The following is a 24,145-nucleotide window of genomic DNA, read 5'->3' as shown; positions in this document are numbered from 1 at the left end:
CCTTCCAAGACTTCTGTCTCCCAATGTAGTAGGTTTTCATTACTTGGATGTATTTGGAAAGGAAAGTGGCGATCAATGCAGATTAAGCAACGCCTCCCCGAACAGCTGCCTCTAGATCCCTGATCCTCCCTTCCAAAAAGCTCATGTGGAGGCATCTGATCACCGACTACATGTAAAGCACTCTGCTGGGCCCAGGGACAGGAGACGGTTTCAGCTCTGGATAACTTTTCATTGAGAAAGAATTGAATAGATGATGTTTTCCTTTTGAAATGAGGTTCCGAGAACCCACTGAATGATGTCATTTTCTCCAATGCTAGAGAAACAGGCTTTCTAATCTTTTGAATGAAGGAAGAAGAGTCAGAATTGACGTTTCTGTTTAAAAACTTGTACCCAATCACCTTAAGTCATTACACAGCACTCTACAACTTCACGGTCTCTTTTAATGTCCAGAAAGGAAGATTTTGATTAATTAACAAAAACCACAGCAGAGTCTTCTCCCTTGATGTGGGGCTGTTTTATTTTCTACTACAGTTGCTGTTAAGGAAAACTATGATTTCCCCCCTTTAATAGAAGCAAACTAATGCTTTTAAGAATAAATATAAGGATGGCAGGTGTGTGATGTATGGACGTTGAATGCCACCTGCTGGACCAGACCATGCTCTGCAGCTCCTGAATTAGCTCAGACCAGGAATCCACATCTCAGCTTTGGGGAAGGTCTCCCCAGCACCCAGTCCCACCCCACCAACTGTGGCGATTGCTATTGAACTGCCAAAACACTCACACCTACCAATGATGACACTTATAAGAGAAAGTAATCACTCTCTAGGGAAGGGTTAGAGAAAAGCCATGTGACGGAGCAAATAGCAGACCACGCCTGAGCTAAGGGTCCCTCCACAATTCCCTGCGGTTTTAAGCACTAACAAATGCTCTACTCTTCTCCTGACTCAGTTTCCTCATTTGTAGAATCAGAACAGCAATGCCTGGCTGTCACACAGGGTGCAAGCCATAAAGTGTGATAGAAATTGTTTGGAAGCCATGACTGAGTAAGACCAGGCAGGGCCTAAAGGCAGAAAATGGATAGTACGTCCCCCTACAAATTACTTTTTCAGTACACAGGGCAACAGTATCCCCTGTACGTTCTACTGACCCTTCCGAAGGCCACGAAAACGAGCCACACTATTGGGTTCGGCTCCCTCTGGACATTCTGGAGGCGGGGGCCTACAGAACACTGGCCTCCAGATTTCAGAATTCATGGTGGAAGGGCTCTGGAACACTGAAGACAAAAGGTTCCTTAGACATCTTGAAGACCAAGCTCCTCATCTTCTAAACAAAGAAATTAGAGTCAAAAGAATGGAGGCTAAAATGGCGAGAAGCGCCAAGGCCTTGGACTCCTAGCCCAGCACTCTCTGGGTCAGAACCTCCCAGCTCTGCTCTGGCTGAGCACCAGAAGACGCCGTGGAACGGAAAGTGGAAACCTGCCCCGTATCACAGGCAAGGACCCCAGGCACAGAATCAGGAAGGAGGAATTACGAATCTGGAAGCTGAAAGGCAACGGAAAGCAAAGAGCTGAGAGCCTAAAGTGGCCTTCAGTGCAGAATATTGTCATTCTACATTCCTAAAGTCGGACGCCCCCAGCGGTAGGTTTTCCTTCCTCACACTCACATTATGCTTTGTTTAGCTCCTACCTACCCCAGTTCACACTTTATAGCTATCGGTCTTATTCTCCCCCAACTCCAATTCCATAAGCCTAAGGAGAATCAGGAAGACCTGAGTTCAAATTCAGCCTTTACTAGTTGTGTGACCCTGGGCAAGTCACTTCACACTGTCTACCTCCGTTTCCTCACTGATAAATGGGCTGGAGAAGGAAATGGTCATCGCTCCAGGATCTCTGCCCAAAAAAACCAAACAGGGTCAGGAGGAGTTAGGGCAGAAATGCCTCCACAGCCACCTCAGAAAGGATCACGTCTTATCTCAGCTTCCTAGGTTGCTCGTAGCTAACACGCTGCTCATCCCCGCTGGATAAGTGCTGTTGAAGCGAACTCTAGAAGTGGCTGATCTCAGGATGTGCGGGTGAGAGCTGAAAGGGCTCTCTGATGCCCTCCATCTGCCCTGCGTGCATGCACTGGGTACATCGTTATTCGCACCTTATCTCCCCCATCAGAATCTGAACTCCAGTTGGTCAGGGATAATGCCTTCCTTTTTCCTTATCTTCCCAACATGGAGCAGTTTCTGCATGCAGTAGGTACTTAGGAAATGCTTATTCACTTTCTTGGAGTCCGTCCAGTCCAACGCTCTGGCCTTCTTTGCCATCCCCCCAGCCTAGCTCAGAGCCCGACTGGCAGCTTGGGAGGTTGCTGACATTCAGGGTCCCAGAGAACTGCTCTAGTGGGTGACAAGAGGCCCTAGAACCCCACTCCACTTCCGGGCCCGAACCCCTTCCAGCTGCCTCCCTGCTTCCTCTTCTCTGGAGTCCTTGCACCTCTGCCACCTGGAGCGACCAATCCCTTCCCTCAGGATGACTCCCAGGTGCTGCCGCTCTAAAACACAGAACTAAGAGCATTGGCTCAGCAGGTTTTTCAGCCCGGTATCTGCCTGGACAGGGCAGGTTTTAGTGTCTTCTCTGTAGCCCCGGGAGAGGGATCTCATATTTACTTATCAGTTTGAGAAAAGTACAGGGAAGTTAAGGAAGATAAGTTCCTAGAGGCCAGGGTCATTATATTTCCAGTCCCTAAGAGGGTGTAGATCCTTTGAGCAGGGAGGAAGGCGTGGATAATTATGGGGACGCAGGGAAGCCTTTCTCTAGGAGATTGTATCTGAGCCGAGCCCTGAAGGAAGCAAAGATCTCCATGATTCCGAGGTGGGGAGGATGCACGGTCCTGATACGGCCTCACACCGGGCAGACACTTAGCAAACGTGAATCAAATTGAAAGAATTCATGTCTGGGGAGGGGGGGGCCCTTCCGCTCTGAGATTCTCTTGCTGCTTTGAACATCAAGCGCCAGGGTGGGGAAGGCGGGATTTAAGATGCAAGGACTATATTGGAAATTCCAATCCTCAACTGGCTAAGTCACTGTATCAACTCTTTGTTAGTCTAATGTTTATCTAATCATGTCTCCATAAATGAAGTTGTGCCTTAAAAAATCCCCAAATCCCAAAATTGCTCTAGAGATCCTACCACGTCCTAACCCCCTGCCTGGCTGAAATCCTAAAGGATGGCAGAAAATGAAGATTGTTCATCCTGGAAATCCCACGGGGATCGAGATGAGATCATTTGGACGGTGAAATGGTTTTGTGCCTTAATGCAATAAGGAGGTTCCCTAAATATCACCCCACTTCATGACTTCCTGTTTCTACCCCCTGCTAGAACAACAGCTGAATCTAATGAGATTGGGGTTTTCCCTCTCCAGTGGTAAAATGTTTATGAATTGCTATGCTCACTGAGTTTATAGAGTAATGTGGCTTTGTGGGCCAGCTAGCTAGCTAGATCCTACAACGGAATCACCTGGGGTACACGTTAAATAGGGCTGCTTATTAATGCACAAACTTGATTCCTCCGTGGACCCAAGTTCAAATACACGCTTGCAAATGAAAATAAACCTGGGCATCTCCACAGAGCGGCAGATCTCACTCACATCTCTCTAATGAAATGGCCAGCGAGCCCGAATCCCTGGTGGCCATGATTCCAGCCACTGACTGAGCCCAGCTTACTGGCATCAAGCCAAGACAGATAATTACATTCTTCCTATAACGCAATTTTCCTTGTACTTTCAATTATACGCATTAGTCTTCACTTCCCCTTTGAAGAAAAAAAAAAGCTTTGGGCACCGATAGTGTATATAGGAAGCTGTTGTTGGATCAGTGACGCTGAAGGAAATTGGATAATTTTGGATCTGGACCTGCATTTTCCTTTGCATTGCTGAACAATTATCCGAGAAATATGACATGACCGTGTCCCCTCCCGGACAAAAAGTACCCGGATCACAGACCATTCAAACCGAATTCACCTTAGGGCATAGAATGTTAGAGGGAGAGAGGCTCTCGGGATGTTGGATTTTAGAACAGGAAGCATCCTTATAACATAGACCACTGGAATGAGAAGGGCCCAGAGAACCTGGAGTTCAATGTGGAGAAATCTTAGAACCAGTGAATTAGAGCAGAAAAGACAATTGCTACCTAGAAAGTCATAATGTTCGAGACTTTAGAACAGAGAACAAAGAATGCCATAGCTGGGAGAACCTTAGAACTCAATGTTAGAATTTTAAGGAACTTAACATGGCCGGGACCTTCCCCATAGAATGTTGGAGAGCACGAAAGCCGATGTTAGCATGGAGGGGGATGGTAGGGTTAGTTTGCATTAGGTGCAGCTACTTGAGACCACCAGAGTCAGGTCTCGGACACTTACTGGCCTAAAGTACCACATAAATGTTAACGGCTGGGGGTATTATTATCATAAGCCCTTCCCTTTGCACAAACCAGCGAGGCAGATAAAAACGACAAGTGGCATAAAGGCACCACGATGTCCCCAAAGGGTTTCTTCACTGCCCCGTGGTTCTCTTTGCTAGTTTGGAAGCCTTCTCAGCTCGGAGCAGTTACCCAAGGCCCAGCGCTTGCAAAGCCGAGCGGACTTCACTTCCCCAGATACACGGAGCACAAGACTTCTGACTTGGAAAGAGAGTTCATCTGGGGGAACTTCTCAGGGATGGGGGGAGGACATGGTTCCCGAGCAGGCCTTTATTAGTGTCCGGAACCCCATTGAAGAAGCCCTTTCTAGGTAACTGTTCAATTCCAGTCTTAGGGAGTAGCTGAGAGGCTTTTTGGGAGGCAGAGCTGAGCCTCGAGCCCAGCGCTCCTACGTGGTACCTTCTGCCCAGTCCCTCCTGCACAGCCCCGCGTGTTTACGGCCGACTTCCATGAAGGCTGGGTCACTCAGCTGCCAAGTCAGGCCCAGCTCGCCGTCCACGTGGCCTCCACGCAGAGCCCAGAAGTGATCTCGGTGATCATACGGGCAAGCGGGCGGCAGTGGCGTCCCGCTCATGTGCTCCATCTGGCCCACTGTGTTTAATGTGTGACCCTATTAACACACTCTATTGGGGGGAAAGTGCACATTGCCTCCCGGGAGAGCCAGCGGACGTCCTCCTTTCTGCCGCCCGTGATATAATTGGTGTGGGGTCAAGCTTCCTCGTCTGAATTAGTGCCGGCAGAGTGGCTGGGGCTGCCTGGGGAGCCACGGCGATGGGCCCAAACAGGGAGCAGGTGCAGCCGGTTCTTCCTCTCGGTTCTCCTTATTCCACATCAATTAATGAGGCTTCCAACGCTGGCCCTACTCAGGTCTTGAGAGTTAAGGTTTCCTTCATTTCCACAGTCCCAGTTAACTTCCCCAACGGGGCATCCAGCCCAACAAAATACCCTGTGAACGGGCCCATGACCGAGCCCTGGCCAAACCGAAATGACAGCGTAATACGGTGCACATGGATACATGTGGAACACCGGGGTTCTTGACTCTGACACTCGATGTCATGCTCTGGGCTTATAAAATGAAGATAATACACAGAGGGCTCCTGGGAGTCAAATAAGAAAATGCCTGGTAAACCATCATTTATCTCAGGGATTATTATTATTGAAAAAAGTGCTTTTCTCATAGAAATGTGTGGTCAGTGGTACAAATAAGATTACCCCCATTTTACAGATGAAGACAATGAGGTGCTTTAGTAAAAGGGTAATTTCTCAACTTGCCCCAGGGTCGCTGAGTTGGGCAACAAAGCATGGAACCCAAGTGTCCTGACTGAGAGTTCGCGAGTCTTTCCCATACATCATGGTCAGGATAACCCACTGGAAGCTGCTAGAGGCACTGGAGAACTTGAGATTCACACGAATGAGTCGGTCAGCCAGTTACTTGGGCTTCTGTTTGTTTTCACAAAAGTTAAAAAAACCAACCACTTGGGCCCACTTCCTGGTCCAAGCTGGAAAAGCCGATAGTGGAGGCTCCCAGGTTCATTCTGAACGTTTCTCATCCTTTCCCGGCTCCCTTTTCTGGAAGAACCAGGAATGTATGTCGCACATCTGAAAAGCAGATTCATCACACTCTCGTGGGAAGCCTTTTCATCTCAGGGTCAGGAGATCTGGGTGCGGGGCCCAGCTCCTCCAGAAACCAGTTGGGTGACCTTGAATGACATCATTCTGTCCTGTGTGCTTTCTCTTCCTCAACTGTACGATGGGGTGGGGGGTGGGGGATAATGATGTGGATACTTGCATCCTACTGGGGAAGGCCCAGGGCCAGCTTGAGTGTGCGGGCAGGTAAACAGATAGAAGGATGAAAGCTCTTCAGGAATTAGAAAGCAAAAGGAAGCGGGCAGAAATTCTTAGCCTTGGACCCTCTTCCGCAGTCTGGGAAAAGGCGACCCCTGTCAGGGTCATGTCCTTAAAAGAAGAAAATAGAAAGGTTGCAAAGGAAATCAGTTCTACGGAAACATGCCTATTATAATAGGGAAAAAACTAAAGGTCTCTGATCCCAGGTTAAGTGCCCCAGAAGTTGGGCTTCCTGTAAGAAGTGGCCATGAGACAGGACCCGAAGGGAGTTGGGAGGGGGAGAGAATGCACTCCAGCCTGGGAGGAAGCCTGGCGCTCCATGGAGGTCCAGGAACAGCACTGCCATCACCTGAAGGTTGGGACTCTTCTAAAGCGCCATCACATTCTAACCTTTTTTTCTTTAGCAGGTCAGCACAGAACTCTTTCGGAGGATTGCTCCAGCTATGTAAGTCCACTCAGCTCTCCCCTTTGACCTTCTTAAATCCATGAGGTGACCCCTATGGGGTCACCAAACCGAATGGGGAGGTCCTGAAAGGATGAGTGATTACCAGCAAATGTTTGATTTGTTTCATAAGCCCACGTTCCTGGGCTCATGTACAAATTTCTCTGGCGAAAAGAGGTAGTGATTAGATACTGTTTAAGAGGCCTGGTTTAGTCCAACCCCTTCGTTTGATAGATGAAGAAAGGGAGTTTAAATTATTATTTAAATAGGTGGGATACCAAGGACCTTGGACTCTAGAGTCGACCCCTTTAGCCCATGCAGATGGTGAATTAACTCCCGTGGGAGACCTTCTGGTGAGGACATTGAGCCCAGTACTGCGTCCGTAGGTCACCAGTATACTGCCATAGCCGGTCCTCGCCATTCCCTGAGTAATTACTGAGCCCCCTCCCAAACCTGCCCGGGTGGCCATGGAAAGTGGAGTGGCATTGGGAGCCTGGTGGGCACTCGGGCGCTCAGAGTGGGTGGCGAGGAACTGCATTTGAGAACACCAAAACACCCTCTGAGAGCCTTATCCCTGTCAAATTCCCAATGCTCGGGGTGCAGCTTCAATTAAGTCTTACAAAAATAAACCTAGATTACGGTCCCTGAGGGTGCCTCGGTGCCCTTGGGAACCCACCCCTGACCTCAGACAGGCCCACGGTCCAGTTTTGCTCCTTGAGGTACCTCTATGGCAATGCTCTTCATCAACATAAAGCTCTTTCGTCTTATTTATGGGGCTGCTCCTTCTCCTTAGGACAGGAACATAGCAAACGGGACTGATGGAGCGCAGGGCACTGAGGGGGAATACTACGAAGAAACCACGGATTTCCCGGAAAAAGGACTCCCGTCGGTGAAAATCTTACCCGCCAGACCTATAGAGGAGTCCCAATACGCAGGTAACTTTGTAAGGCTGAAATGCAGGCAGTTACAGTAACGGAGGCTCCCTGAGTCTGGAAGGCCCCTCTCCAGGAAGCCGTCCCCTAATCATTCCACAGCAGTGAACCCCGTCTCTGTTCCCGGATCTCGCTAACCTTTCCTTTCTCGCAGGGACGGTGCCTTGTTTGTGTTTATGCACATCTCTCTCCCACAGGTGAGGAGGTGTTCTGTTAAAAAGGGAGCTGGCTTTGCAGGTTCAAATTCCGCCTCTGCCCTCTACCCGTCCTGTTATCCTTGTTCAGTAGTCTCGATCTGTTTTTTGGCAAAGACGCTGCATTGGTTTGCCATTGCCTTCTCTAACTCATTGAATGGGTGAGGAAACAGGCAGCTTGGGTTAGGTGACTGGCCCAGGGTCACACAGCAGGCATTTTGTCTGAGCAGTATTGGAACTCATCTCACCATCTTCCAGGATCACCAGCCTATCCACTTAAGAACCCCCGACTTCTCAGGGCTCTAGGGGATTCTCTAGGACTAAGACGTAGGGAAAAATACCGACTTCCTCTAGTCCACAGCAGATATGGAGAAGGTGAGGAAGTTTCTTATACCAGTGAAATCACGAGTCTAGCACCTAAACCTACTTGCAATAATGGTTATTATTATTAAAACCCCTTTTTTTAAAGGTTCCCAAGGACTAAAGTCTGTACAAAGTAAAATCATCATGCAAATTTTTGTTATTATCAAAGAATACACACAGGCTGTCCCCAAAGTCTTAATACAGTTTGAAACTTTAATTACCTTGAAATTTCCCTGAGACTCCTAGGATCCGCTCGCGTGAGCCACAGTGATTTCTGTGTGGTAGGGGGCTTAGCATACCACCAGGCCCGTGTAAAGGGGGATGGGCCAGATACTCGACAAGAGAAAGGAGACATGAAAAAGACTTGTACAGGCTGTGATCTTTACTGATGTAGAGATTAGCCCCCCACGAGATCGTGGACCCCCTGAAGTAGACGTCACCAGAGCTTATGGAAATCAATTCAACTAAATTCATGGCAACGATTTCAGAGCAGTGTCTTCTAATAGCCTGTCCTGACTCACAAAAGGGGTGGGAGGGCAGCCCAAAGGAGGGTCCCAACCAAAGGGCCGCAGAATTGTGAGGAGGGAGGGAGGGAGCAGGGCTTGGGGACTTCCAGGAGAGCTCCACCTGAGTTGGACCTTGAAGTAAGAGGAAGATCACAAAAAGCCAGGAGAGATTAGGCCATCATCCATTATGGCTATGGGACTAACAAATGGATGAGGCAAAGAGGAGGAGGAGGAGGCTCCAAAGGTAGGCAGATGGCCCTGAATATCAGACGTGGGGATGGGGAGCCATTGAAGGTGTTAGCCCCTGGAGACTTTCCATCTCCAGCTCTAAGGTCCTACTGCTTTTAGACCAGCCATGTAGGGCCCTTTCTCTTTTCTGTGACTCAAATAAATCCATTTCCACAAGCATTTATTAAGCACCATGTGAAGATGGAAAATGGCACAGCCCCTGCCCTTGAGCCGCTTATCCTTTACAAGGGGGATATAAGAATGGCATTGAATCTGACCCGAGATTTGATCACTGCCCTCCCTCTCCCAAAACAGAATTCTTTGCAATTTACAGCTTTAGAGAGAAGTATGGGAACACTGAGAGGTTAAGAAGCTCTCAGCAGTCTGTGTCATTTGAACCCAGGTCTTCGTGACCTAAAAGCCTTTACCTTCTGACCAGGGGGCAGGGGAGACTGTCATGAGAACAAAGCGTTATCACCAAAATGTTTCAGGAAATTTGAGAAGAGATGGCTGATTTGAGCCGAAGAAAGCTTCATGAACAAGACCAGACCCGAGTAAAGTTTGAGGGAAGGAAGCGATTGCAAATGGCCACTTTGCCTTCAGTTGGTTACAGACAGACCAACCGACTGACAGATGGACCAAAGAGGACTGGGGTGTATAAATTGGCAGGGAGCCTAGAGAGCTGAGCTCACTTCCAGCCATCAGGCTGTCACTTAAGTGGCAGGGCTCTGAGGCAGGCCAGCTCCCAATAACGGGGAGCCAAAGCCTCCCAGCTGCTAAGGAGCATTCTCTTATTTCTCTGGGTTCATTCGTCTTCACCCCAGAGCCAGTAAGCACAGTTGACAGCAGAATCGTAGGTGGGGTCTTCAAAGTAAAAGTCCAAGACCCCAAAAGTCGAAGCGAGCCCTTTTAAAATGGCATTCCCACGGCTTTCAAACCAGCTCTCGGCAAGGCTTAGAGATTTGCTAAGCATTATTCTCAGAACGTGTTCGCTAGATTTGGTTGGAAAATCCAAGACAGCACTTTTCTAACTATGATGCCCCATTAAATCTTATTTTCCTGCTTACCAGTGGAAATTGTTTTTGCTCCAATCGAGAAGACAATGTAAGCAGCCTCTGGTGAGGATTTTAAAACTTTCTCCAGACAATTTCTTGCAGAAAACACCTCAAGTCTAAATAAGTTCTTCCCCATCTGATCTCATAGCACTTTATACCTCTATCAGCACCTGGCGTTGGAATCTTTGCTCTATTTATCTATGCAGGTGGCTCACCCCCCACCCACCCAAAGGATCCTTCTTTGAGGGTAGAGACGGTCTCGTTCATCTTTTTGTGGCTCCTTCCCCACTTCCCTCCATCTCAACACAGTCCTCTGCACATGGAACCATAGATTGTAGCTCTGAAACGGTGGCCCTGAAACATAAGTGCTGATCCCCTGACTAAACCCAGCAGTTTTCCATGGCACCCAAAGCCTCTCTTTGTGCTAGTGATTGAAACCATAGGCCCACATATGGACAAGATTTAGACAACACAGGTATGCAGCACCTGGTGTGGTTACTGAGATAATGAGCCCCTGAAAGGGGCCTGGGATCCTTTGAAGATGGGAATTGTGGGAATGCTGCCTCTGCCCACCTGCTCCTTCATCGGGAGCCCCAGAGCCACTCGGTGATATCGGACACATTAACAGGCATCCTGACTTCCTCCTGAAGGGCTCTAATCATTTCAGAGACATGAGAGTTGTCAGCCACAGATTTCCCAAGAAATCACGGACACGCGCCACTTTTAGTGTCTTTCCCATTACAGGCAATAGACTACATCAGGGTCTGTAGGTAAAGTCCTGGGATTAGAGCCAGAAGGAGCCTCAGAGCTCACAGAGGGGTCAGTCGACGGGCAGTCAGGATCAGGGTTGAGTTGGACTAGGTGCTGTTTTGAGAGCAGTCAGTAACCACCGGGAAAGACTTGGGTTGGACCAGGCCAGTCATAGTCAGTAACCACCGGGAAAGACTTGGGTTGGGCCAGGTGCTGTACCGAGTGCTGGAGGTACAAAGAAAAAGTAAAGGGCCCCTGCCCCTAAGGATTCCACTGGGGAGATGCAGTCCACATATCTAGGTATAAATAAGAGCTTTGGAATCAGAGCTGGAATCCAGCTACAAGGGCAGGAACATCCTCTTGGAGAAAGTGATGTTTGAGGTGAGCTGTGCAGGGGGAGGAAGGGGGGGGGGGCTCCTGGCGAGAAGGATCCTCAGTGTGAAGACACAGAGACAGCCCAGCTTCTTACAGATAAGGGAACAGACCCAGACAAGCACCCAGCCAGTTACGGGCAGAGTCAGGACCAGAACCTGGGAGTCCCTACTCCCCACTGAGTGCATTATGGACTTTGGCTAACATAGCTTTGGTTAACACAGCTGAGACCAGATTTGAACTCGTCTTCCAGACTCAGGGCCGGGCGCTCCTTCCACCCCTAGCTGCCCCTCTTCTGGCGCTTTTCTAATCCATAGCACTTCACTCTCCCTACTGTCTCTGAAGCTCTTCCATTCTCCCTCAACAAAAACAAAACCAAAGTCTTATCCATTCTCAGTCCACAACCCATCTCGAGGTGGGTCCGTTAGCTCCCGCCCTTTTCTCTTCTCTCCTGGACTATTTACTAGTCTTTCCCTTCCCCTGAGTTTGCTCTCCTCCTGAAATGGCTTTGTATTATTTCTCCATTTAAATGATTTTACCTCCATAGGATGAAATCTACTAGAAAAGTGATGTTTTTCCCCTTTTTTATTTCCCCTGCACACATCACAGTGCCTTTTGCATCATAGTAGGTACTTAATAAATATGTCTCGAACAGAATCAATTCTTTCCCTCTTTGCTTTGAATACCTGCCCCCTATAATTATCTTTTCTTCTAACGATCAGAAAATTCACACCCCACAGTGGAGAATACACTGGCCAGAAGTTTTGGGGACTCCCCACCAGAATGCCTCATAGGAGTTTCATCAAGAGAAGGGGAGTCTCCCCTTTAGATGCCCCTAAAGATGCCCCTTCAGCCGGGAAGTTGTTTCCTCTATTTCTGATGGTCCCAGATCTCTGGACTGAAAGTCTTACCCAAAGGGAGAAGAATATGTAACGTGTCTACAAAGGAAGGACTCACTTCTTCCCGGATGTAATTCAAACCAAGCTGAACCAATGGATACCATGGGTCCCCAGGCTTCAAACCAGCCAGGCCTACCCGGGCTCTCAGGAGCCAGCTTCGAAGAGCCACCAATGTCCCACCCAAGTAGTGCCCCAGCTATCCGATCCCTGCACGGTTGCTTAGGATGCTGTAGAAAAAGATTTAGGTTGTCTCCTCAAGCAGCTGACTTGTTGGTCATCTTTAACCACTGATCCCAGAGGTGGGCGAGGTGGGCGCCTAGAGCCGGCTCCTGAGACGTACTTTTCCCGTACTTTGTTAATGCATGTATTTTAGTGCCTCCATGACATGTTTTGTGCTACATTCATTCTGAGATCAAATTACAGGTTAGGGCCGTGGAAGCCTCAAGTGGCTAGGAACATCTGGTCACAGCATTTTCACTTACAGGGCAATCACTTCCGTTCCTTCTGCTGCTCACAACAAGGCTGCGAAAACAACCCCAGTGGGAGAGATCCACCACATTCGCCACTTTGTAAGAGTGAGAGGAGAGGCTAAGTGACAATGTCACGGACCGGGAAAAGGGGCTAGCTTTTGAGTTAGGAGGCACGGGTTCAAATCCCAGCAGATGACTAATGTTCAGGGTCAAGGATAAAAAAATTAGCTCACCAAGAGGCTGGACTGCAAGAGGGAAACGGTGAAGTACTTTACTCTTCTTCCTAATATCAGTGTGCGTCTACGAACCATGAAACAGGCTCAATTGTGAAAAACGGGCCTTCTATGCTCAAGGCTCTGGGTAAGTGCAAACTCCTAAGAGACAAATGATAATGGTGACAGGGCCTGAGCACTCCCTCCGGGAGCTCCGGGCTGCTTGAAGGGAACAGATTCGGACTTCCGTTTCTTGTTTCACAGACACGCACTGTTTCCAAGAAGTGCTGAGCTCTCCCCTTCCTGCCAGCACCCAGCCCGGGGCTTCCGCGTGGCAACAGCCGCCCTGGAACCTCTGGACGAGGTCAGAGGTAAGTGAAAGGCGTGGGACCCGTCTGGACACGGGTGAGGTGTAAGAATCTGCCACCTGAGCACAGAAGGGGAGGACCTTCGCGGACATGGGGGACCCATGAAAAGGACCCTCCGCATCGTGCCCTGTGACAGGCTAACAAATCCACTAGTGTGAGCACAGGAAGATTTCCCAGAAACCCGATGTCCAGAGGATGGGGCGGAGAGAGATCCCATAGAGTCTGGATTAAGCACTTGCTGTGTGCCAAGGACTGGGCGGAGTCCCTGACCTCAAGGTGCTTACCTCCTGATGGGGCCAGATAGAGCCTTGATTAAGCACTTACTGTGTGCTAGATGCTGTGCTGAGTGCTAGGGGGTACAAAGCAAGTGTAAAAGCATGCGCAAATATGCAAAAGATCCCATGATTTTGGCAACAAGGGGAAACCCTAGCAACATAGATCAGAACTTGTCAGTGATTGAGGAGGTAAGACCAACAGAAGTTAAATGACCCGTAATCAACTAAAAAGGATGGCTCAATCGGGATTTATTAAGTGCCCATCAGGCCGGGCACTAAGGCTGGGCATAAAAACTACTTTTAGCTAGCTTGCCTTCTAACAGAGAAAAGCAGCAGTGCAGAGGTGCACAATGGGAAAAAAGATAAATACAAAGCAGTTGAGAACATGTTTGAGGAGGAAAGCACTAGCAGCTGAGGTGGGGGGGGTCAGTGGGATCCCACAGAAGGTCAAGGCCAGAGGGAGGCTAGGAAGCCAGGGCTCCCAGCCCAGAGCATTGCCGCAGATCAAGGAGGAAAAGCTGGCATGTGAATGTGCCACTGTCCCCACCGCCACCCCCACACATACATGACATACTCTTCCCTTTCTATCTCGTGCTCTTGCCTAGAATAATCACCAAGTCCTGGTGGCTACTAGAAAGGAGCAGGATGACAACTGGGCATCTGCAGAAAATGCCTTCCCTTTCTGCACTGAGTGTAATCCCCCCAAGGGCAGCGCAGATGTCACTTCTGTCTTTGTTCCCCAGCCTCCTCCTCTGTTTCTCCTTTGTTATAAGAGCTCAGACTCCAGGAAAGAAAATGTACATGCACACACGGTAGGGCACAAAAATAAGATTCTATTTAAAACCATAAATCTCCATTTTGTACCACTTTATATGTATGCAGATGTAGATATATGCAAGTTTATTCATACATACGCATATTCTACTCATTATCTTCAAAACTGTCCTGCTTGTTAAATCTCCCTTCTAAACTGGCCCTCTAACAACGTTCTGCTTAACTGTTCAGCATCCTGTCAGATGCCTGGATGCTAGAAAACTGACTAATATCCTGCTGCCATGATGTTGGCAGCAGTTGAATGTCATCTCAGAAGCAACTAAGTTGGGAAGGAGGACCTAAAAATAACATCCTGGTGAATCAGGCTCCCACTCCTCTTGAATTGTTCAATTCTAAATTTCATATAATAACAACTGACTACTAATCGTTGTGATTTTAATCATCGACACATCGATCACTTTCCAGTTTGACAAATTAATGCTAATTTGATAGCGTAACTTGAATATATAACAATATATTGATAATATGTAACTTGAAAAATGGATACTGTTGATAGGACTTTCCCCAGTTTATAGATAAGAACTGAAGATCCTAGCAGCCCACGATCTGAACATTTGTGTCAGAGGCAGAATTTCACCCCAAATCTCCCTGACTCCAAATGCAGAATTCCGACCATAACATTTCTCAAAAGTGAGCCAGATCCTTCCAGGGCCTAAGTTACTTTCAATTTAACAAACATGTATGAAATGCCTTTGATGTTATAAAGACAAAAATAAGACAAAGTTTGCCCTAAAAAAACACAGAAACAAACAACCCTTACGTTCTCTCCCCATGCCATGTTCGGCAGCTTTAAAGGATTTATCAGGACTACTGGGATATCCCAGAACACACAGGGCCTCTCCCATCTGTCTACCCTCTGTAGCTACAATATTTCAAAAGGTTGATGCCATCTATTCCTCTCTGACTTTTGAAACTTAGTTCATTTTTCTGGGCCTTACTTTCATGAAATAAATGGACTAGATGGGGTCTCAGGTCCCTTCTTAATCTCTGTCCCTAACTCCCTCCACTGATAGAGATACTTCCACAGCTTCAGAAATGGTTTTCACTATTTACTGTGGTTAAAAACAGTTTCATCTAGCCACCCATTTTCTGGAGATGAACTTTATGCTTAATTAAATTATTAAAATAGTGCTCGAAAGACAGACGTTCACTGTTCTAATACATGAAGCTTGGCAAAAGATACTGGCTTTAGCCTTCAAGATGCCAGGTTTACCTGGCATATGCCATAAGGAACCACGGAAGGGAGGCTTTTGTAGGTAAGACATCTTAGCTTTGCCTGATAGACATGGCACCAGTAGCCAGACTGAACAACCTGCTCTCAATGTTGCAATTACTATTACTATAATATGTACAACCATCCTTCCCATCACCATCACCAGCGCCCCCACCACTGTGCATGTTCTCCGAATGCCCACTCTGATTCGGGGTTACTTCCCAGAGGCCGAAATTACATGTTAATTCATTCATTCTTCATTTTCTTATGAATAGAAGGATGGATGTCTTTATGCTGTTTGCTCTGATAAAATATAATCTCTCAAAAGGGCAAGGACTAGCTTTCTTTTGTGTCTGTATGTGGATTGCCTGGCCCTGTTGCCTGCTACACAGGAGCACATATTAAGTGCCTACCTGTTGATTGGTAGAGTTTTCCCCCAAGTCCACATCACTATTAATTGTTTTATAATATGTTTTGCAGGAGGGGATGCAGATTTTAGCCGATATCAGAGATCTAAATCTTAAAGGTAAATATGTGGGAAACATGGAAATGAAATATGACTGTGTTGTGCCTCTGCTGTTCAACTGAGTTTTTATGTGTAAAAATCGTGGCTAACCACTACCGAGTGTGTGGAAAAGTCGGGAGAAAAAGAATAAGATGAAGAAGGAGGAGGAGGAGGAAGAAGAAGAGGAGGAGGAAAAAAGGAAGGAAGGAAGGAAGGAAGGAAGGAAGGAAGGAAGGAAGGAAGGAAGGAAGGAAGGAAGGAAGGAAGGAAGGAAGGGAGGGAGGGAGGGAGGGAGGGAGGGAGGGAGGGAGGGAGGGAGGGAGGGAGGGAGGGAGGGAGGGAGGGAGGGAGGGAGGGAAGGTATCCCTTTTATTAATCACCTTGTGACAACTTTCTCCAAAGCAATGTGCCTGAATATTCCCTCTAAAGCCCTAGGATAGAATGCACCCCACAAAATTATCTTAAACATGTGCACCCAGTGCTTCATGGTCCAACAACAGTTCCTGGGCGTTCTTGGATCCCAGGCACTGTTCTAAGCATTGGAGATAGAAGGGGGAACAAAAGCCACCCCGTCCTTGCAGAGCTCCCACTGGTGGGGGTTTCTGCCCCAGGCCGAGGTACACACTGAGGGGTACCAAGAAAAGTCCCCTGCAGAAGGCAGGGTCTGAGGCATTTAAGGAAGCCTGGAGGCCCGGTGCCTGAGATGAAGCTGGCCTCTCCAGGCGGCTGAGAACCAGCAAAGATGCAGGCTCAAGAGCTCCGGGATCCGGGACGCAGCAGCCGGAGCTCTTGAAGGGGAGCAAAGAGTAAAACGATCACAGAGGTGGGGAGGGGAGCGGCAGGCTAGGGGAGCTTTACGAGTCAAAGCAAGAGCTTTCTATTTGATGCTGGAGATAGCAGGGAGTCATTGGAACTTATTGCTGGGGAGGAGAGGAAGGGGAAGAAGGAAAGGAAAAGGCAGCAGACATGGCTTTGGGAAGATCTCATGGGGGTCATATTTGGAGGCTTTGGGAAGATCGCTTGGAGGCCACACTTGGAGGCTTTGGGAAGATCGTTTGGGGCCACACTTGGAGGCTTTGGGAAGATCGCTTGGGGGCCACACTTGGAGGCTTTGGGAAGATCGTTTGGGGCCACACTTGGAGGCTTTGGGAAGATCGCTTGGAGGCCACACTTGGAGGCTTTGGGAAGATCGTTTGGGGCCACACTTGGAGGCTTTGGGAAGATCGCTTGGGGGCCACACTTGGAGGCTTTGGGAAGATCGTTTGGGGCCACACTTGGAGGCTTTGGGAAGATCTCATGGGGGTCATATTTGGAGGCTTTGGGAAGATCGTTTGGGGCCACACTTGGAGGCTTTGGGAAGATTGTTTGAGGGCCACACTTGGAGGCTTTGGGAAGATCGCTTGGGGCCACATTTGGAGGCTTTGGGAAGATCGCTTGGGGGCCATACTTGGAGGTTCTGGGAAGATCCCTTGGGGGCCGCGCTTGGAGGCTTTGGGAAGATCTCGTAGGGGCCGCGCTTGGAGGCTTTGGGAAGATCTCATGGGGGCCGCACTTGGAGGCTGTCTAGGCAGATCAACCAGAAAGCTATTGAAGAAGCCCAAGTGCGCCCTGAACAGGACAAGACATAAAAGAGATGCTGTAAAAGAGAAGCAACAAGCCTTAGCCACAGAGGGGGAATGAGCAGTTCCCAGGGTGAAGAAATGGGGCTGCCTCCTAGATTGGGAGCCCCGGCTGCCTAAGGCGGTTGAGAAGAGGTCAGGTGTTGGGGAGATTGCCTGAAGACCTCTTCTATGAGCTCAAGTTGGAGAAATCCAACAGGGATTTGGAAAAGGGAGGCTGGTGGTCTGGAGGCTGGAGAGGTTAGGGCTGGATAATAGCTTTGAGAGTCCTCTGCAGAGTAGCTCAGGATGCCGGAGGGCTGATGAGATCACCTGAGAGATAATAGAAGAGGAACTAAAATAGAAACCTGGGGAAATCTGGGGATTCATTTATGCTAAACTGACGTGGAAACTGACACGTTTGGGAGAGAGTGAAGATTTGAACTCAGACCCCTTGGTCCCAAGTCCGGTGTAGTTTCACCTATTGCTCATTGCCTCCTGTTCATTCCTGAAAAAAGTTTTGAAGTGCATAATGTAAGGGTGATGATTCTCTTTTTACAAAAGAATAAACTGAAGTTGAGAAGTCAAGTGAACTGACCAAAAGGCAGGCCCAGGCCTAGTCAGTGCTAGAGTCGGGATTCAGTTCAATATTGTCCCAAACCTGCGTCTTTTCTGCAAAGGCCATTTCTCAATTTCCAAGTCAGAGCCAAGAATAGAAAGGTGATACCAAAAAGATGAGACAGGAGGGAGATGAAAATTAATCAGAACATTCCCCATGTATAGGATCATACGCAACGCCTGGAAAATGCTAGGATGATTTATACACTCATTACAAAATACCATATTTTTGATGCAAATACATTCTCAGATAATTTATTCATTCTCACCAAATGTCATGGGAAAAGAAAACATATTGGTGGGTTTCACTAATGGCAGACTTTTGCAGTGATATTTGTCATTAAGTTGAGCACTTAGGTTTATGTTAATGTCTTTTTCATGCTATTTTTTCATTATATTTTGACATTATCTAGGATTGCGTCAACTTTTAGAATTTCTCATGTCTTTAGTTGTGGGGCACTGTACAAAAATCAGCTTTCTGCATACTGATGGAATAAAAAATCCCGCTTCCCCAAGTGTCCATTCTGGACACTCGGTGATCAGCTCCAATGTGTCCCTAGTTTGCTGAACAGCTAAGATTAGTCCCTAGGATGCAAACAGAACTTCATTTTCAGAAAGGGATATCACTATGCTCAACAACCCCTGATTCATAGGTGCTGATACTGATGGGAAAAACAAGGAGAAATAGTATTTTTTCCTAGGCCTGGGTTTTAACAAAAAACATAAAACTAAAGGTAGTTTCTATCGTGATGACAAGAATGTCTGACACAAGAATAAATATGCAAAATGGGGGAAAAGGAATGGCCCGTTAAAAAACCGCAGTGACGAAGTCACGTACTGGTGACTTGGCAGAGAAAAACTAAGAGGCTCTTAAGACATAAAACAGCCATCTATTCCTTTCCATAAAGAAGATTCAGCATGGAATGATGGGATTCCAAAGCCAAAGGGACCCTGGAGCGTGGGAGAGATCCTAGGAGATCAGAGGGACCTTAGCGCACGAAGCTGTTTATGGCACCTGACAATTGTCATGGGCTGGTGCTGCCGGCCCTCTGTCCTTGAGGACCCAGAGGAGAGGATGAGGGACCGGACTAGGGATTTCAATGGTACAGTCAGAATACCTTCCACTAGGAACAGGCAGAGGTCCCGGGAGCCTGTGACAGGGTCACAAGTACAAGGGGAATTTCACACACACACATTGCATGCACAATGTACGGCACACATGCACACGTGGGCACATCTGGGCACACACTCACACGCCAGGAACTCAAAGGGAATACAGACTGCAATAACCTCATGCTATCAGTCTCTGGAACACTTCAGAGTCCCACTGATCAAACTCTTTTTTGCCAAATCACAAAAATCACTCTGGGTGGAGGCAGGAGAGGAAAGAAAGGAACAGGGGCCCCAGGAGTTCCGAAGAACACCAGGCCCTTTCCTGCTCCATAGCCTCCTCCCACCAGCTCCAGCTTTTCCCCACTCTGGACTTCTTAGCAATTCACAACTGACTCCATTTTATCCGAATCTCTTGGACTAAATTCGTTGACCGTTTCCTCCGGGAGGATGCGCCACTCTCCTGACTCATGCTCATGATAGTTTCTGGGACCAGCCTTAGATGGGGGCCCCGGCCCATCCCCGGGTAAGGCTGTCTCCTACGGGTGAATTTTAAGAGCACAACATGTCTGTAGCAGACGTGGGTGCACACACAAGTGCGTGTGCTCAGACACGGCAGCACAGCAGGCTGCTACACGGCATTGCCGTTATACATGATTATTATCATTCTGTATGATTACTCCTATTACATTGTTCCTTTAAGCAATCCTGTGACGGCGCAGCTAGGGGGCGCAGTGCCTAGAGCACCAGCCCTGAATTCAGGAGGACCCGAGTTCTAATCTGGTCTCAGACACTGAACCCTTCCTGGCTGTGTGACCCTGGACTAGTCACTGAACCCCAGCCTCAGGGGGGAAAAAAAAAAAGCAATCCTGTGAGAAATTTGTCCCATTTCAGAGATGAGAAACTGGCGGCCTGAGAAGTGGAGAACCCTAGCAATTACCCTCAGGGGGGCTGCGGGGGAGGTAGAACCGGACCCCTTCAGGTCTTTGCCCCATCCCCCCCATTGCTCTTTCATGTTGCTTGAGGAGAATTCTGAAGGTTTCACTTTCACTCTCAGGGGAAAGCTTCCATCCAGTTTCTAACATCACTGCGCAGACACCACAATCGGGGGTCCGTGATCTGCCTTCAGAGCCTCTCTAGCTTGTGTTATTTTGGGCAAATCATCATTTGAGCCTCCGTTTCCCTAACTGTAGGATGCGGGATCAGACTAAATCACTGGGAAGTCCCTCCCGACTCTTAGTCCGCCCCTCTTTGGGGCCGGCAGAACCCAGTGTCAGCTTTTCCGCCCTCTCTCAGACTAGGCCCTTGCTCAAGGGGTTTCTGTATCAGGCGTCGTCAACCGCACGGGGAATTCCGTCCCTGGAACTTCTCGTCCTCCGCACTCATCCACCATTGATCCCAGAGATAGAGCCCCTAGTATTTCATTTCTGTCGCCACCTTACAGCTGGGACAGGCCCCATTGTAACATGTGATTACTGCGCTTTACCTTCCAGAAACTGACTGAGGAAGGGACTGCGCCTCCCTCTTGTCCCCGTGCCCGTGAGGTCTCCCCATTCCCTCCTGCCCACTCCTTTATCTGCCAGCGAACCTAAAGCGTTGGGGGAAAACCAAGAACGACGCCCCCAGGGACCTGCCCCGGGGTCGGCAGCTTCTTCCCGCTGTAGATACCAGCTATCTGGGGGGGGCTTCCAGTCTTCTTGGGGTACCTGCTCAAGAGTCTGCGTAGGGTAACCTCCCACAGTCCAGGCTCTGGGTTCAGGTCTTCTTCCACACCCAACATCCCATGTTCAGTGTTCTAGGTCCCTCCCACATCCCATGTTCTGTGTTCTAGGTCCCTCCCACATCCCATGTTCTGTGTTCTAGGTCCCTCCCACATCCCATGTTCTGTGTTCTAGTTCCCTCCCACATGCCGGTTCTGTGTTCTAGTTCCCTCCCACATGCCGGTTCTGTGTTGTAGGTCCCTCCCACATACCAGGTTCTGTGTTCTAGTTCCCTCCCACATGCCGGTTCTGTGTTCTAGATCCCTCCCACATGCCGGTTCTGTGTTCTAGATCCCTCCTACATCCCATGTTCTGTGTTCTAGTTCCCTCCCACATACCAGTTTCTATGTTCTAGTTCCCTCCCACATGCCGGTTCTGTGTTCTAGTTCCCTCCCACATATCAGGTTCTGTGTTCTTGTTCCCTCCTACATCCCATGTTCTGTGTTCTAGTTCCCTCCCACATGCCGGTTCTGTGTTCTAGTTCCCTCCCACATACCAGGTTCTGTGTTCTAGGTCCCTCCCACATGCCGGTTCTGTGTTCTAGGTCCCTCCCACACCCCACATGCCCGGTTCTAGGTTTTCCTGCGGTGCCGTTCTAAGACACTTTCACAGCACTCCAGCCACACTTCAGACTCGGACACATGTGGCTCCGTCGCCAGTTCTAAACTACGCAGCCGCTTTAACCGCCGGCGCAGGTCCCCAGAGCAGCAAGTTCACCCCCCCAGCTCCAGTCTCACAGGAAAGCGAAAGGACAAGGCGAAGGAAGCCCCCAAGGTTAACTGTCCGGCCGGTCCGGAGTCCGGGACTGCTGCCCCTCCCCCCCTCCATCCGTTAGCGAAGCCGCCACCCCGGCCTGGGCCTCCTGGCTTTGACTCGGGCAGATACAAAGGGGGCTGCAGCGCCCCCCCAGCTGGGGGTCGGTTTTTGTACTTGTCAGCCCTGTGGGACCCCCGTGGGACTGCCGGGTCCCGGGACCCCTGAGCCAGAGCGAGGGAAAGGGCGCGAGAGAAAGGTTTCCGAGGGAGGGGCCTGGGCCGGCGGCCGCCGAGAGGGAGGGACGCGGGGGACGCGCCTCGGAGGAGAAAAGGGCATTTCTAAGCATCGGCTCCGCAAAAATAAATAAATCAGTGAGGAGAGAGACGGAAGGGGCTGGGGGGGGGGGGCGGGAGAGGCCGGGCTCTGGCCCTTGGGGGGGGTCTTTGGGAGGGGGCTCCTCAGGCTCTCGCAGCCCCGGTTTAGGACTCCCTCCCGTGTCTCGGTCCGCGAGCAGCAGGCGGCTCTCAGGCCCCCCTTACGTCACACACCACGTGAGGCAGCCCCCCTCCCCATACCAATGGGTTCAGGAGCACAGGAACAGACCCGCCCATGAGGTTACTTGGCGCTGAAGCCCTCTGGCCACCAGGTGGCGCAAAGGCGACCCCCGAGACAAAGGCGACCCCCGAGACAAAGCCCCCAAAGCCGGGCTCCTTAGACCACGTGGCCTCGTGTCGGAGAACTGCGGGGGGCCGGGGAGCCCCGGCTGCGCACAGGAGGGGGCGGGTCCCGCAGAGGAGAGGCAGGAGCGGCCCGAGGGGCTCCAGGGGCTTGCAGTCCCCCGGGAGGGGGCAGAGAGAAGTGGGAGATAATTAACGGGGGAGGAGGGAGGGGGGGGGCGCCGGGCTGGGGGCCGGGGGAGACAAAGCCATTCTGGACGCTCTCAGGGCACAGGGAGCCCGGTGGCGCTTCCGCCACAGCAGGCCGGGCCGGCCTGCAAACCCTCCGCTGCCCGAGGGGTGAGAGCGCGGGCCGCGCGGTGGTGTTGGGTCACGTGGCCGGACTCGCAACACCCCCCTCCCCCCCAGCTCGAAGCTCCCTCAGGATCTCTATAAGGAACAGCAGGACGGGCACATCCTCCTAGTGCTGACACGGGGAGAAACTGCTTAACCCCCTCCGGGACCCTGAACCCCCAGCGCTCGGTCCGCAGGAATCCGTAGTTGGGGGAGGAGGGGATTTCCGTCCCCCACCCGCACGCACAGCTCCCCGCTCAACTCCTCCCATCAGAGAACTGACCCTTTGGAAGCAGCCGCTGCGAGGCCCGGCGGAGTGTGGCCGCCCTTCGCCCGTGGGCTCGCGCTTCCCGAGGACGGTCCGCCAGCTTCAGTGCCCTCGCCAAAAGAAAATGGCGACAGTAATTTGTCAAGTTCCCTCCCTTTCTGGAGGCCTGTGGGCCGGCCTTGGTCTCCGCCGAGCGATCACCCCAGGACAGCCTGAGATAACAGTCCCAAGTCTGTGTTTCCTTCCCAGTCACTCCCCGGCCTGGGCCCCGGCCTCGGTCTCGGTCTCGGTGCAGGAGGACGGCCAGCCCCCAGGGAGTGGGGGATGGAGGGGGCGCCCCTCCGCCAGCCCTGGTTGGCTTTTCTATACTCTGTTATAATCACCCCATGGGGGGGCGAGGCTCGCAGAGCTGCATTAAGTACGCGCTGCACCGCAGACTAGCACTGTCCTTATCGATTCCTCTGACTCAGCGGGGGTAAGAACCCCTGCGTCAAGTACACTTGGGGCCGCTCCAGTAACTCCTTTGTGGGCGGCTGTCGGCAGAAAGTGCCGCAGCCCTCAGCTCCCTCTGGCGTCCTCTGTGCTCCACATTACGTGTGCCCGGGTCAGGTCTCTAAGCCCTTCCCTGGGCCCAGGACCTACAGACAAAATTCCCTGGCACTGTCTGATGGTTCTATCCCCTCCCCCATAGTCCACAGTTAGCCAAGCGTGCCCCGCTACTTTGTGCCCCGTTCCACCTCTGCAGCGGCTCCTTCCGCCATCTTGGTGAAGTTGTGCAGTCATAATGACTCACCTTTCCGGGGGCTTACGAAGTATCTCACAAATGCGGTCCTTTCTGTTCCTCCTAACGTCCCGTTTTAGGCGGGAGAAGGCCGAGAGCGGGCCGGTCCCTCGTTGGACAGCCCTCGGCTTTTCCCAGGCTGTGTACGCTCCCTGGAGTGACTCGGGCCCTCCTGCAGAGGCCCCCACTCTTCCCTGGTGCTTGGAGAGGTTCCCTGGAGCCTGGAGCCCGTCACCAGGCATCTCCAAGCCTCCCAGCCAAAATGAGGACCACCCCCTTAGACAGGAACGGAAGACAGAGCTGCTTCCTCGTCACTGAGCA

The 24,145-nt window shown here is 50.3% G+C and overlaps 1 protein-coding gene and 1 long non-coding RNA gene across 4 annotated transcripts in view; one reads left to right on the top strand and one right to left on the bottom strand.

Annotated features, from left to right (window-relative positions):
* The window catches only part of CLNK (cytokine dependent hematopoietic cell linker), a 177,218-nt gene that overhangs the window by 99,204 nt on the left and 53,869 nt on the right, over positions 1 to 24,145 (top strand). The window contains exons 6-9 of the mRNA XM_074274809.1: positions 6,713 to 6,750; positions 7,541 to 7,682; positions 12,993 to 13,099; positions 15,899 to 15,944. Of these exons, the coding sequence (XP_074130910.1) occupies positions 6,713 to 6,750; positions 7,541 to 7,682; positions 12,993 to 13,099; positions 15,899 to 15,944 (333 nt within the window). The remainder of the gene's footprint in view (positions 1 to 6,712; positions 6,751 to 7,540; positions 7,683 to 12,992; positions 13,100 to 15,898; positions 15,945 to 24,145) is intronic.
* LOC141546758 (uncharacterized) overlaps positions 1 to 24,145 on the bottom strand; it is a 146,914-nt gene that overhangs the window by 99,152 nt on the left and 23,617 nt on the right. The gene's annotated exons all lie outside the window — the stretch shown is intronic.

This window comes from Sminthopsis crassicaudata, chromosome 6, assembly GCF_048593235.1.
Source record: "Sminthopsis crassicaudata isolate SCR6 chromosome 6, ASM4859323v1, whole genome shotgun sequence".
Classification (NCBI taxonomy): Eukaryota; Metazoa; Chordata; class Mammalia; order Dasyuromorphia; family Dasyuridae; genus Sminthopsis; species Sminthopsis crassicaudata.
The sequence above is the reverse complement of the archived record's forward strand: the minus strand, read 5'-3'. Positions and strand labels throughout refer to the sequence as shown.